Source organism: Aethalodelphis obliquidens, unplaced genomic scaffold, assembly GCF_003676395.1.
Source record: "Aethalodelphis obliquidens isolate GAN/ISIS:26980383/991018 unplaced genomic scaffold, ASM367639v1 scaffold5, whole genome shotgun sequence".
In the NCBI taxonomy this organism is placed as follows: Eukaryota; Metazoa; Chordata; class Mammalia; order Artiodactyla; family Delphinidae; genus Aethalodelphis; species Aethalodelphis obliquidens.
In genome coordinates this window covers 400,737-415,867 of record NW_020837949.1, presented here as the reverse complement: position 1 = coordinate 415,867, position 15,131 = coordinate 400,737, and the positions used below count along the sequence as shown (strand labels likewise).

General features: G+C 42.0%; 1 protein-coding gene across 10 annotated transcripts in view; it reads right to left on the bottom strand.

The window, feature by feature from the left end:
• NCAPG2 (non-SMC condensin II complex subunit G2) overlaps positions 1-15,131 on the bottom strand; it is a 61,413-nt gene that overhangs the window by 4,556 nt on the left and 41,726 nt on the right. For all 10 annotated transcript variants that reach the window (XM_027101354.1, XM_027101361.1, XM_027101356.1 and 7 more), the window contains 6 exons: positions 12,209-12,308; positions 8,368-8,555; positions 7,288-7,428; positions 5,647-5,750; positions 4,704-4,804; positions 3,474-3,573 (listed from right to left, as the gene is read on the bottom strand). In XM_027101354.1, coding sequence (XP_026957155.1) covers positions 3,474-3,573; positions 4,704-4,804; positions 5,647-5,750; positions 7,288-7,428; positions 8,368-8,555; positions 12,209-12,308 — 734 coding nt within the window. The remainder of the gene's footprint in view (positions 1-3,473; positions 3,574-4,703; positions 4,805-5,646; positions 5,751-7,287; positions 7,429-8,367; positions 8,556-12,208; positions 12,309-15,131) is intronic.

Below are 15,131 nucleotides of genomic sequence, written 5' to 3'. Positions count from 1 at the left end.
GCAGGGGCGCCAGAGGGCTTCCCACAAGGTCCAGCCTTCTCCGGGGGGGTGCAAGCAGCAGAGGCAGCACCCAGGCCCCACAGGGCGGCTGCCTGACCCGCGGTGGGGCTCATGGGCTCAGCAGCTCCCCTGGCACCTCCCTATGAACGGGCCCCAACCCCCGGAGACCAGATGGCCAGCGGTCCCCCCCAGAAGGCCTGAGGACTCCTCCATCCTGGAGAGGCTCAGCCTGGGGTGTGCGTCCTCCCTAGGGGTAGTGCTGGGGGAGCTGCTGAGCCCATGAGGGTGAGCCCACCCTTTATAGTTCGCTGTGACCCTCACGAGCCCCCAGTCCGTTGCACTAGTGCCCTGACGGGAGCTCCTGACTTGGAGCTTACACTGTCCCATCACCGTGGGGTTTCGGCCTCCTGACTAAAACACCACGAACGCTCCAGAGATGCTCACTGAAGGAGGCTGGGGAGCCATCTTCATACCTGACAAAATGGCTTTTACGGAGCAAAGCATTACTGGAGAAGAAGTGGGACCCCTCATAAAAATAAAAGGGTCAATCCAATCAAGAAGATATAATAGTTCTAAAATCATATGCTCCTAATATCAGGATTACAAAATATATAAAGGAAAACCCCTCTGTCAAAAATGGACAGATCCAGCAGGCAGAAAATTAGTGAGGGCAAGCTGAACTCAACACCATCAACCAACAGGATACAACTGACATTTAAAGACTCCTTCACCCTACAATAGCACAATGCACATTCTTCTCAAGCTCCTGTGGAACATTCACCAAGACAGATCACATATTAGGCCATAAAACACACCTTAATACATTTAAAAGAATAGAAACCCATACAATGTCTTCTCTCAGACATTAAACTAGAGATGAATAACAAAAAAATAACTGGAAAATTGAGAGATTAAATAAGACACTTCTAAAGAACACATGCAGCAAAGAAGAAATCTCAAGAGAAATTTTAAAATATTTTTAACTAAACGGAAATGAAAACATAACATCAAAATTTGTGCCATGCAGCAAAAGCAGTGCTTAGAGAGTAATTTATAGCACTGACTATTAGAAAAGAAGAAACATCTAAAATCAGTAATCTAGGCTTCCGGAAACCAGAAAAAAAGAAAAAAAAAGTGCAAATTAAATCCAAAGCAGGCAAAAGAAAAGAAATAATAAAAATTAGAGCAGAAAGCAAAAAAAAAGAAGTGAAAAACAGAAATCAATAGAGAAAATCAATGAAACCAAAAGCTGGTTCTTTTAAAAGATCAATAAAACCAATAAGCCTCTAGCCAGGCTGGAAAAAAAAAAAAAAAGAGGACACAAATTACTAATATGAGAAATGAAAGAGAGTACATAACTACAGATCCCATGGACATTAAAAAAAAGACAGTTAAGGAATACTATACCCACAAAGTTGACAGCCTAGATGAAATGGACCAAATCCTTGAAAGGCACAATCTGCCAAAACTAACCCAAGAAGAAATAGACAATCTGAGTAGGCATCTATTTAAAAAATTGAGTCAGTAATTAATAACCTTCCAAAAGTAGAAAGCACCAGACCCAGATGGACTCACTGGTGAATTCTAACCAAATATTTGAGAAAGAAGCTATACCAATTCTTTAGTCTCTTTCAGATGACAGAAGAAGGGAAGGGATACTTCCTAAGTCATTCTATGAGGCCAGCAATTCCCTAGTCGCAAAGCCAGACAAAGACATTACAAGAAAAGATAACTACAGAACAATCTCACTCATGAGCATAGATGCAAAAAGTACTTAATAAAATATCAGCAAATTATGGGCTTCCCTGGTGGCGCAGTGGTTGAGAGTCCGCCTGCTGATGCAGGGGACACGGGTTCGTGCCCTGGTCTGGGAGGATCCCACATGCTGCGGAGCAGCCGGGCCCGTGAGCCATGGCCCCTGAGCCTGCGCGTCCAGAGCCTGTGCTCCGCAACGGGAGAGGCCACAACAGTGAGAGGCCCGCGAACCCCAAAATATATATATATATATATATATATATATTAGCAAATTAAACCCAACAGCGTATTAAAAAATTATACACCATGACCGAGTGGGATTTATCCCAGGTATGCAAGGCTGGTTCAACATCTGAAAATCAACTAACGTAACCTACCACATCAACAGGCCAAAGAAGAAAAATCCTATGACCTTGTCAGTAGATGCAGAAAAAGCATTTGACAAGATCCAACACCCACTATGATAAGAACTATCTGTAAATTAGGAATAGAGGGGAACTTCCTCAACTTGATAAAGAACATCTACAGCTAACATTGTGCTTAATGGTGAGAAATGGGAAGCTTTCCCACTAAGATCACGTACAAGACAAGTATGTCCTTTCACCACTCCTTTTCAATATCGTACCAGAAGCCCTAGCTAATGCAATAAGACAAGGAAAGAAAGGTATACAGATTGGTAAGGAAGAGATAAAACTGCCTTTGTTCATAAGTTAGCAATTTAGGATTTTGAAAGCCTTTCTCCAAAGGAGAAAGTAGCTATGGAAAGTGGCTTATTTCCCAGGCATATATAAAACTAATTACCTGGTTCAAAGCTCTGTAACACTTAACTGTATGGTGTTCAGAAAACAGCAGGAAAAACACTGCTTCTGTGGCTGGTCTGAGAGTCAAACACAATTCAGAAAAGAGTCTACAGGAAATTGCACAGCATGTCAAAAACATTATACAGCAGGAAAAACACCTGGCTGGAAAAATAGCCCAATGAATACATTCTTAGATAGCAGTCCCTGCAGCAGCAACAGGCTACCTGGAAAGTAGAAAACAGTGCACATTTCTTCAGTCTCTGGAGGGACCTTTCCCATTCCCAACATGGATACTTGTAAACTGGTAATTATAACCGAGGAATGAATGTTCATGGTTTCAAAAATACAGCAAACCACCAAATATAATCTGTCTAGGTTTAAAACCATATAGAATGACGGGACTTCCCTGGTGGTCCAGTGGGTAATAATCCGCCTTCCAATGCAGAGGCCGCGGGTTCGATTCCTGGTCGGGGAACTAAGACCCCACATGCCATGGAGCAACTAAGCCCATGCACCACAACTACTGAGCTCACGCACTCTGAAGCCCATGCACCACAACTAGAGAGAAGCCCATAAGGAAAGATCCCATGTGCCTCAACTAAGATCCGACACAGCCAAAAATAAATAAATAATAAATAATAAATAAAATAAAACCATATAGAATGAGTTTGTATGCCCTTCCTTTTCTAGGGCAGAATCTTGCAAGTGACAGTTTTGTTTTTGTTTTTAAAGACAGAATGAGGAAGTAATTAAAACATATGCTCAAAGGGTCTTGCCAACAGAAACACTTCTATCCCTTCAATCCCCAGTTTTCTACCTGGCTGTAACTAGCAGCAATGAAAACGTGTTCTAAAATATACCTAAGGAATAACTAGCAGTGTTCAGATAATCACACCTGGTGGGTATCTAGTGCTTTACCTTTCCAAGCTATCCTCTTCCAAAGTAATTTCCATGAATGTCTTTAGTTTTCTGTGAACAGTAGCTGCAACACCCTTCACTTTTGAACTCTTATGTTTACCTGTTAAAGACAGAAAAATATTGAACACAACTACACAAAAATCACACAGACTCTCAATGCAGGTTCAATTTCAGTAAGACAGAGCCTCCTACCCTCCCCTCTGAGTCAGTGCATATATTGACCTGCAGAACAGTAATGATCCCTTTAAAGGGATGTTAGAAGATCCAATGAGTGATTACAAAGCACCTCATTGGCTCTGAGGTAGTTTCCAAGGCCGTGATCCCGTGAGTTCTGTCCATGCCATGAGACTTGATGATCACCAACACCTTCAACAGTAACGGAACTAACACATTTCAGAGTCATCATCTGTTTGGCAAATGTTTAAGTACCTATTAAGTACACGGTGGTCATCTGCACCCCAACCGCCATCCTCACACCCTCCACATGGAGAACGTCCCTCTTCCTGCAGATGTCTCCCCAGGAGACGCTGCCTCAGGCAAGTCTTTCCTGATGCTTGGCCTGGGTCAAACTAGTTACAAATTCCTGTCATGAATCTACAGCCGTACTATGCATTCATGCTTATGGGGAGAGCTTGTTTTGAGAGGATCACTCTATGAATAATACCTTAGAAAATAATTTCAACATTAGTAAAACTGGTCCAAAAATATAGAAACTTAATAGTAGTCCATCTGCAGGGACATTACCATATTTTACACTTAGGTAAGCGCTTCCTAGGTATCTCCAATTATTTTTCCAATACTATTTCAACTGGCTGGGATACCCAGAATAGGCACAGTTAAAGTTAAGCAAAACACAGATACATTAAATATTAATACCAAAACACACCATCATTAGCAAAAATGAATTCAGATTTTTAAATGTACATGACAAAGGTAATAAATGACAAATCAATAGAAATTCAGTCTAAGGCACAGAGAGGCAGACGTAATGGGTCCAGTGGGGAAAGTGGACAGGAGCTGCATTAAGAAGCTACCATTATTCAAGCTGGTACGTGGCAGCTACACAGCAGATGCCCAGGCAGACGGCACACGTGTAGCGCGTGGAGCGCTTGGGGGAAAGTGCCGTGAGAGCCTAACTAGCAGGGGATTCACTCCCAAACATTCCACAACAGTTCTGTGTAAGATGCACCCAGCAATGTCCCAGACGACACCATAGAAAATTTAACCAACCTTTATTAATAACCAAGATAATGTGCATAACAGCTGTTAGACACACGATGCCTTCAATATCCTCAGAAATAACACATGCCTTCAGTTCATCTAAAAATGACCTGCAAAAAAGTAAAAAACAACTGAAATTACTCTATAGTATATCTTAATACTTTACAGAAAGACAAATATAGCCAAGATTCATCAACCACCATGATTCTAGTTTTCAGCTAACATGGGAAGTTGACTAAACCCTTCCCATACTCTTCGCTGTAAGCATGCCAAATCATACAGGTGAGACACTAAAATCAGAGGGCGTTGCTAGAAAGAGAAGAGGGTTGTTCTGGTTAGTGAATAAAGCCACTCTGCATACTCGTAATGCCCACAAAAAAGATTTGATATGCTATTGAAAGATAATTCATAGCTGTTAAAAACAATGCTTTTTGAAGTTTTCAAGGAACATATGTACTATTAAAATTCCACAGGTATCAGGTATCTGCAAAACTATCCCTTTTGTAGCCCACCAGTCCTGCATGTGCCACAAGAAACCCTAGAAGCAGGTCAGGTGACACATGGCATGGAGAAATGAGTAACAGCTGTGTGCCGAATGAAAACCACATGGAATTTACCCAAGTCGTGTTTTGAAAGTGTCCATTGTAGGAAGTATTTCAGTGACATTAAAATTTTAAATGTTTCCCTCTAAATGAACTGTAGTTATGATAAAGCATAACCAGAGACTATTTGGATGAATATATCTTTCAGAGAGTTAGAATTTCACTTTGTATAAGTATAATGCTAATATTTTTAATCTCTGATAAAATGAGAGAAAATTGTATGGAAATGTTTTCTCTTAGGAAAAAAATGCACTTTTGACAAATGGTGAGAGTAAAAGGAATAGAGCTAAAGTTACTGAGAGCTTACAGCCATGACAGGATTAAGAGAACAGCAAAGAAAAAGGGATTACCTGACTACGTTCGGAGATTTTATTATTATTCCTATTAAACACCTTGAAAATGGTGGAAGGGCTGAAAGACCCTCTGGGGGAGTAAGCTCTTTGGTATCAGAAACCTAAAAAAAAAAAAAGTCAAGTCAGTAACATGAATTGAGACTGAGACTGCACTGATCACTCATTTTACACTTCCCTGGGTTTTCTTCCAAACTTGAGAAAGGCTTTCCAGAAACTCAAAACAATGATTTTTATTAACTGCTGCAATGCCTACCATAATTATGATTAACCTATTACTATACACAGTGGTGTCAATCAACTGGAGAGAAGAAAAAAGACACGTCACTCAACAAGCCTTCTGTCCAACACCCTTTAATTCTATTACCTTCTGTAAACAACGTGTTTCTACACTAAGCAAACAACTCGTTACTCTTATTAGTCCAGATCAGGTTTTCTCAACTCAAACTTTTTCTATAAAGTAGTAAATAGTAAATATTTAAAGAGTAAATATTTTCGGCTTTGTGGGCAAAACGATCTCTGCCACAATTACTCAATTCTGCTGTTACAGCACAAAGCAGCCATAGAAAAAAGGTAAATAAATGGGCTTGGTCATGTTCCAATATGAGTTTGTTTGTTTTTTTCCCAAAATAAGTTTATTTACAAAAACAGACAGTGGGCCACGATGGCCCACAGGCCATTGACGGATTCATCGTCATCAGCTGTGTAGCTCACAGGCCTGAATAACTTCCAGTTCTTGGGCTGTGTATAGTCCAGGAATCACGCTCCTAAACCAAAATGACCTCTCTTCAAGCTTTCAGGAGGGCCTTAAATGTTATCAATGTCTCAGAATTTTTGTCAACTCTTTTTATATTTGTGATTTTATAATACAAAATTTATACAAATTATATGTTTGCATTTGTATATTTCAAAGATATCTCCTATCAGATTTCAGCTTTTCATACTGAGAAAACGCCTCATTATTTAACTATCTTAAGGCATTCTTCCATGCCCTCACTCGCTACCACCAGGATTCCATGCCGTGAAAGAGTGGTTTCTGTTGTGACCTGAATTACCATCCTGATTATGTCAATCTTGAACCAAGTAGGCTAATCATATAAAATAGGCTACTGCTAGGAAAATGGCCAGTCCTTTATAGAGCAGGGGCAAACAAACTATCTGTTTAAACTGATATCAGAGGTTCAAATTTCCTACGCGTAAAAGAAAAAGAAAAGTAAGGCTTATGTACAGCAAGGCAGTCAGAGATGTGAGCTATTCCAGAAACAGAGCCCAAGGTACTCGTGCACCCTGCTCGCCACTGACCAGGGCCACTTCTGCCTGTCAGGAGAGGGGAATCTTAAGAAATGTATCAACTCGCTTAAGCCTCTAAAATATGGCAAAAAGAAGTATTCAAGATGCAAGGAGCAGCTTGGTTTTAATGAAGAACGACAACATCCTTAGCATGGTTCCCCCCATGGTCACGTGATTCTAAACACAAACCAGCCACGGAACTGTGTGGTGAAGCTGCAGGAGAAGCAGACCTCCCGCTATACCTGAGTTCTGAAAAAATACTTGGAAAAGCATAAAAATGTGCTGCCAGCAGAAAACAGCCTCTTGAATAGTCAAAACAAGACACAGCAGTTTCAGGACAACACACTTCACCTTTCGGAGCCGGTGACTTATCTCGACCACGGACGCGGCAATCAGAGTGGAGAGCACGCCCCGGTGGACAGGCGTGTCCACGTGCCAGGACTGCACGGTGCTGATAAATTCATGAAGAGGGGTCTGAACAGAATAGAGGAGCTACGAAAAACACATCAGTCACTGTTAGTGCTTAGAAGACCACTTTCAAGAATGAGGCCTCCTCCTGCTGTCCCCCGGGGGCCCGGGGCCCGTTTCGTCTGCCCACCCTCACTGCCGCACCTTCCTCTCTGCAGCTGATGGGAACCACGACCAGAAGGCGACACACAGGACTGAAGCCCGCCAGGAAGGACCTTTATGACACTCTTACCCCAGAGCAAAGAAAAATCCCCAAGAATAGGAGTATCAATAACATTAATAAAGTTTTCGAAAGGAGAGATGAAGAAACATCACTGACATTAAGGGAAGACACCCACTATGAGGCCGCGTGTTCTGAACGAAGCTGTGCAGACAATGGTGAGAAAAGAAAAGTATTTTGGCACAAATTCCGTAAATAGATCACAGACACTTGAACCAACTCATCAAAAACAGGACTATTTCAAACTAACTCAAATATGAGCTAGGCTACAGAAAATACGGCCAATAACCTTCGATTACCTCTACCAGCTAAAAAAAACAGGACAAAATTGAAAGTTTCAATAGCTCATAAACATCCTCCCATTTAAGCATTTTTTAAATCTTTACGACTAACAGCTGGGCACTCACAAGCTACTGTATTCATTCTCTGCTTCTGTCCTGCTGGGCAGAGGAGCTCTCGGGTCGCTGGCCTACTGACCTGAACACGTCAACACTGTCCCCAGACTGGTGGCCGGAGGTGAGCCCCTGGCCTCCCTCGCCTCCTGCCCCAGAGCGTGCCACCCCAGGGAGAGGGCTGGCAGCACCAGCTGAAGGTGGCACCTGGCAGCCACTTCCTGTCTGCGTGGCACCTCTCCCCACCCGATAGACCCAGCGTGTGAGCAGGCCTGGCTCCACGCACCCTGCTCCACCAGGTGGGCGCTGTCCCTCTAGTCCCTCTGTCCCGCCCTGGGGAGGCTCCAGTACCTGCAAGCCTTCTTCTGGTTGCTTCCTGAAGCTCCGCGCCATACATTCCAACATTTGCTGAAATACTTTCTGCACCAAATCAAACAGTGTTGAGACTTCTTTCTCTGAATCTGCTTTCTGCGTCAAGGAGCTTCTGGTTACCTCTTTCAGAATGCCAAGAAGTAATGAAACATAAAAGAATCCCTTCACTGGAAAGAAAGTTGAAAAAATCAGTTATTTAATCACATAATTTAGTTGAAATTATTATATATTTTTCACTTAACACATGTATATTATGGTAACTTAAAAGAGACTGTTACTGGTGAGCCAATACCAGGTTGGTCAGATTAACATAAAATCTAACAGACATACATACCTACGACTTGCTCCTTTTATTAAATATATAAAGCCGATGCCTTCAATAACAGTAACAGCCCACCTGGCTCAGGCACTGAGAAGCACTGCATGTGTGGACAGTGTGGTTCCCTGAACACCTGGGTAGAGGATGTGTCTTACTTTTTCACACGATGGTGACATCGCTGACGGGTCTGAGAGGAAAGGCCCTAGAGCTCTCAGACTATGACCTAAGAATCTCCAAGGCCAACTCTGTTACATCCCCAACACTGTGTAGTTTGTTGGTGTCTTTCTCTCCTTTCCTGTGTGGCAATGATTTGGTAAAAATTTGGTAAAATGTTTTCAGAGTGTGAACTCAATTCTACAATTCATGCTGAGGACCTTCAATTTTCTTTTTTGTTTCTACGCAGACTGGCCTGTAAGCTGCACTGCAAACAGAGCCAGAGGCCGCGCCCTCCCATGCCCCTGCCCCACTCTGCACCCATGCTGCACCTCGCACTGCCCACCACTGACTAACCTTCAGGTCCGTATGCAGGGCTGCATCCCTGGTGGACTGGGCCGGAACCATGATTCTTCCTTATATACATTTAAAAGTATATACTATATAAACTATACATGTATATTTTTTAAAAACCTGTCACATAGAAAAGCACAGAAATAATGTTCCTCGTTAAAAGATTAGTATCTAGGGGACAAAGCGTTATGACCTCTCCTACCTTACATAGGAATCATGTGGCCCTAATAGGGAAGCTCCTTGATTTATGAAAGAGATTAATAGACATAGAAGCTCTGCTTGAGACAGAAGTAAGAAACTAACCCCAAATCCAAATCTATCTACTAAAGTAATAAAAGAAATGGTCATGTTCCAGTTGAGTTTGCCCCTCAAAAGGTGTATGGCACTACCAGAATCAACACAAAGTTTGGAGAGTCTTTGCAAACTTAACAGAAACTTTCAAGAAACAAATCTCTTTATCTAGAAGAAGGCAGAGAGATACATTCTCCACATATCAGTCATTTCAGTGAAGCAGGCAGTGAGGCAGCAGCTCAGCAGAGGCCAACACGCTGAGGGTGACGGGCTCTGAGGACAAGGGGGCCTGTCCCCTTGCATCCACCCTCAAGGTCCTGGTGCAGTGGGAGAACCTCATACTAACTAGTGTCTTTACTACTGACAAAAATCTGAAATGTTGAAAGTTTTAGTTGAAAGTTATTTCATTACATTCAAGCCATATGTGCGTTATAACCAAATATATACAGGTAGTGGTTAAGCAGAGTATGATAAGTTACTAAGGTAGGTCAGGATTTGCAGCCATGGGAAACAGAAGGCCCTCACTTTGGAAGTTCTTGCTTCTCTAGAGTGACTGGTGCACAGGGATGGCTAAGCTGGGGGGTCACGCGGCCCAGCACCGACGGTCAGCATCTCAGGCCACCATGAGTCTGTACGCAAGGAGACGCTCACTAGCCCATCTCAGGGCAGCAGCCACCGAGAGCCACGTGGACCCAGGCCCCTTTCTGTCTCAGATGGGGTGTGCTGTCCTGCAAGCCCCTCCTGCCCAGCTCTACACAGGAGGCTGTGGTCCTCATCAATCCCCCTTTACCTTTGCACTGACCACAAAGCCCATTATTTACTGTAATATTTACTTATTAGGAATTCAACCTTCCTCGTAGTCGTGCTAATTACTTTTGGGGGCATTATCATTTCCTGGTGCTGTCACGCGGCACCGGCCCACAGTCCACCGCAGGCATCTTCTCTCACAAGCCCCGTCACTTCCAGTGCCTGATTTTGCAGAACACACAGAGTTTTTCAAAACACACATGTTGTGTTATAGCAGAAACACGTGCATTTTTGAACTGAGCTGTTTACATCTGGGTTATATGTGGGAACTCAGCTGTATTCAAGGACGTCTCTTCCAGAATATGCATTTCAGCATGGAGAACGCCATGCTCAAATGTTAATAATATAAATGTGACTGAGTTTTAAATTTAAATGTTCTATTAGGACTCTTTCAAGTAGAGCAAGTCCAGAGAACAGGCTCTGGGCTTACCTAGCAAAACTGCAAAGTCTAATCTCATTTGTAACAGGACTACAAAGAATGAGCACACAGTTGATTCTCTCCTGGGAAATCCCGATTGTTAGAATGTATAAATACAAAGATCATTTCAGCTTGGTTGAAGGTAAGGTCAGTAGCTTACGGGCTACATTGGAGATCTAAAATTCTTATTAGCTCCTTGGAAAATTTTATAAATACTAAAAATAGATTTAATCCTTAGGGGAAAATAATTCTTAAATGATAAATTGAGTTTAACAATGCAAATCATCTTTAATGTTTCAATCATTAAGCTTAAGTTTAAAACGCTGTTTTCACAATAGAAAGTGAGAGTTATAAAGACTTAAACAAAGGAAAAAGATTTTAAAACAAAAAACATTTGTTCTATTTAATATTTAGTCTTTGTGGATATTGTAACCAAATGATGTAAAATCTTGCTTGTAATTACAGATTAAGGACACGTACACTCGAGACAGCAGAGCAGAGTGACTGCCACCCCAGCACCCATGCAGGCCAAGTGCCAACCTCAGGGGCAGAACCATGAAAGAAAGAAGCTGTGGGGTTTGTGGCCAAGACTTCCCTGGGGTCTGCACAACGATAGTCAAGACTACAGCAAAAGACCCCAGAGAGCTAACTGCAAACTTCCTGTTGAATTTGGTAAATGATAATACTTTCAATCTCTGTTAGCAAATATTTAGGCTTAAAGAAATTCAAATTATGCATTTCCAAGCTTCTAGGGATCTCAGGAAGAACCAACTGTAGCAACAGTTGGGTGTTCTGTGCCGACTCGGCTGCCCCAGGGAGGCAGCGGGCAGGGGTCACAGCCCTGCGGTGCCCTTCTCAGCCAGCCCATGACCCGAGGCAGAGGAGGCATCCTGGGTCCACCCACACTCCCCCCGCCACAATGAGACGGGGCTGCAAGGATCTGGCCCGGCCCCCCTGGATGCGATGCTCCAGATAATCGAAGCCCAGCCCACCTGGAAGGAGGCCAACTTCTCACTCACTCACTGAACACATTTAACTTGTGTGGACGCCATGGTATGAGTTACCAGGGATCCTGTCCTTGGGGTGACAGCAACTTCCCAGTGGTCTCGGGGGGCGGGGGGGGGGACATTAAACAGCTCCTGACTTGCACGCAGACGATGACAGACACCAGACAGGAGCAGCAGACAGGCTGGGGCCGTGCTGGTGACCACACGGCAAAGCAGCTGCAATCACGCAAACCACCGGGGGAGGAGCACAAGACCTTGCCAGAGACTCCGCACTTGGTCACGTCCGAGCCAGAAACACCTCTGAACTTCCTGGCTGCCTCAGCCTGTTAATTCCTCTTTTGGTGTCAGCTAGTTTGTGCTACACATCTATCACTTAAAAACAAGAGTCCTGACCAGCGAAGTGAGGGAGGGAGAGAGGGGCTGGTTCTGACTGCTAGTCACTCTAAACTAGTCCTTTAATAAACGCAGTACCTGTTTGCATGATTCCCAGGCTCCGCTGTAAAAGCTGTGTCTGAAACATACAGTCACCAAGGCCGACCACAATGACATCCTTGCATACAGTCAGGTAGGTCTGTAAGAGAGGTAGACATGCTGATGTGATTTCCCATCAAAAGCCACAGAAGGGACAAGAGGGGACATCCTGCTGGTCAAGGTCCTAACATCTAAGGGTACCACTAGGGGTCTCATAAAGCAGATGTCTACAAAGATGCTTAAAAAGGAATTTCCATAAAAATACATTAATTCTCATTTCTCTTTCCATAAGAAATCTAGAAACACATTTTATGTTATCCACAAACATTACTGAACACGTGTTACGTGCAATGTGTCAAATTACATTAAAATTATGCAGTTTATGCTTTGCAAAAAAATAAACTCTAAGACAGCCTCATCCACCAGAGGGCAGACAACAAAAGCAAGAACTACAATCCTGCAGCCTGTGGAACAAAAGCCACATTCACAGAAAGAAAGACAAGTTGAAAAGGCAGAGGGCTATGTACCAGATGAAGGAACAAGATAAAAACCCAGAAAAATAACTAAATGAAATGGAGATAGGCAACCTTCCAGAAGAAGAACTCAGAATAATGACAGTGAAGATGATCCAGGACCTCGGAAAAAGAATGGAGGCAAAGATCGAGAAGATGCAAGAAATGTTTAACAAAGATCTAGAAGAATAAAAGAACAAACAAACAGAGATGAACAACACAGTAACTGAAATGAAAAATACACTAGAAGGACTCAATAGAAGAATAACTGAGGCAGAAGAACCGATAAGTGACCTGCAAGACAGAATGGTGGGATTCACTGCTGTGGAACAGAATAAAGAAAAAAGAGTGAAAAGAAATGAAGACAGCCTAAGAGACCTCTGGGACAACATTAAATGCAACAACATTCGCATTACAGGGGTCCCAGAAGGAGAAGAGAGAGAGAAAGGACCTGAGAAAATATTTGAAGAGATTATAGTCAAACACTTCCTTAACATGGGAAAGGAAATAGCCACCCAAGTCCAGGAAGCAGAGAGAGTCCCATACAGGATAAACCCAAGGAGAAAAACGCTGAGACGTATAGTACTCAAATTAGTAAAAATCAAAGACAAAGAAAACTTACTGAAAGCAGCAAGGGAAAAACGACGAATAACATACAAGGGAACTCCCATAAGGTTAACAACTGATTTCTCAGCAGAAACTCTACAAGACAGAAGGGAGTGGCATGATACACTTAAAGTGATGAAAGGGAAGAACCCACAACCAAGATTACTCTACCCAGCTAGGATTTCATTCAGATTCGATGGAGAAATCAAAAGCTTTACAGACAAGCAAAAGCTAAGAGAATTCAGCACCACCAAACCAGCTCTACAACAAATGCTAAAGGAACTTCTCTAAGTGGGAAACACAAGAGAAGAATAGGACCTACAAAAACAAACCCAAAACAATTAAGAAAATGGTCATAGGAACATACATATTGATAATTACCTTAAACGTGAATGGATTAAATGCTCCAACCAAAAGACACAGGTTTGCTGAATGGATACAAAAGCAAGACCCATATATATGCTGTCTACAAGAGACCCACCTCAGACCTAGGGACACATATACGGACTGAAAGTGAGGGGATGGAAAAAGATATTCCATGCAAATGGAAATCAAAAGAAAGCTGGAGTAGCAATACTCATATCAGATAAAATAAGACTTTAAAATAAAGAATGTTACAATAGATAAGGAGACTACATAATGATCAAGGAATCAATCCAAGAAGAAGATATAACAATTATATATATATATATGCACCCAACATAAGAGCACCTCAATACCTAAGGCAACTGCTAACAGCTATAAAGGAAATTGACAGTAACACAAAAAGAGTGGGGGACTTTAACACCTCACTTACACCAATGGACAGATCATCCAAAATGAAAATAAGGAAACAGAAGCTTTAAATAACACAATAGACCAGATAGATTTAATTGATATTTATAGGACATTCCATCCAAAAACAGCAGATTACACCTTCTTCTCAAGTATGCACGGAACATTCTCCAGGATAGATCACATCCTGGGTCACAAATCAAGCCTCAGTAAATTTAAGAAAACTGGAATCTTACCAAGCATCTTTTCTGCCCACAACGCTATGAGATTAGAAATCAATTACAGGGAAAAAAACGTAAAAAACACAGACACATGGAGGCTAAACAATACGTTACTAAATAACCAAGAGATCACTGAAGAAATCAAAGAGGAAATCAAAAGATACCTAGAGACAAATGACAATGAAAACACGACGATCCAAAACCTATGGGATGCGGCAAAGGCAGTTCTAAGAGGGAAGTTTATAGCCATACAAGCCTACCTCAAGAAACAAGAAAAATCTCAAATAAACAATCTAACCTTACACCTACAGGAACTAGAGAAAGAAGAAACAAAACCCAAAGTTAGCAGAAGGAAAGAAATCATAAAGATCAGACTAGAAATAAATGAAACAGAAACAAAGAAAACAAAGCAAAGATCAATAAAACTAAAACCTGGTTTTTGAGAAGATAAACAAAATTGATAAACCATTAGCCAGACTCATCAAGAAAAAGAGGGAGAGGACTCAAATCAATAAAATTAGAAATGAAAAAGGAGAAGTTACAACAGACACCACAGAAATACAAAGCATCCTAAGAGACGACTACAAGCAACTCTATGCCAATAAAACGGACAACCTAGAAGAAATAGACAAATTCTTAGAAAGGTATCACCTTCCAAGACTGAACCAGGAAGAAACAGAAAATATGAACAGACCAATCACAAGTAATGAAATGGAAACTGTGATTAAAAATCTTCCAACAAACAGAAGTCCAGGACCAGATAGCTTCACAGGTGAATTCTTTCAAACATTTAGAGAAGAGCTAACACCC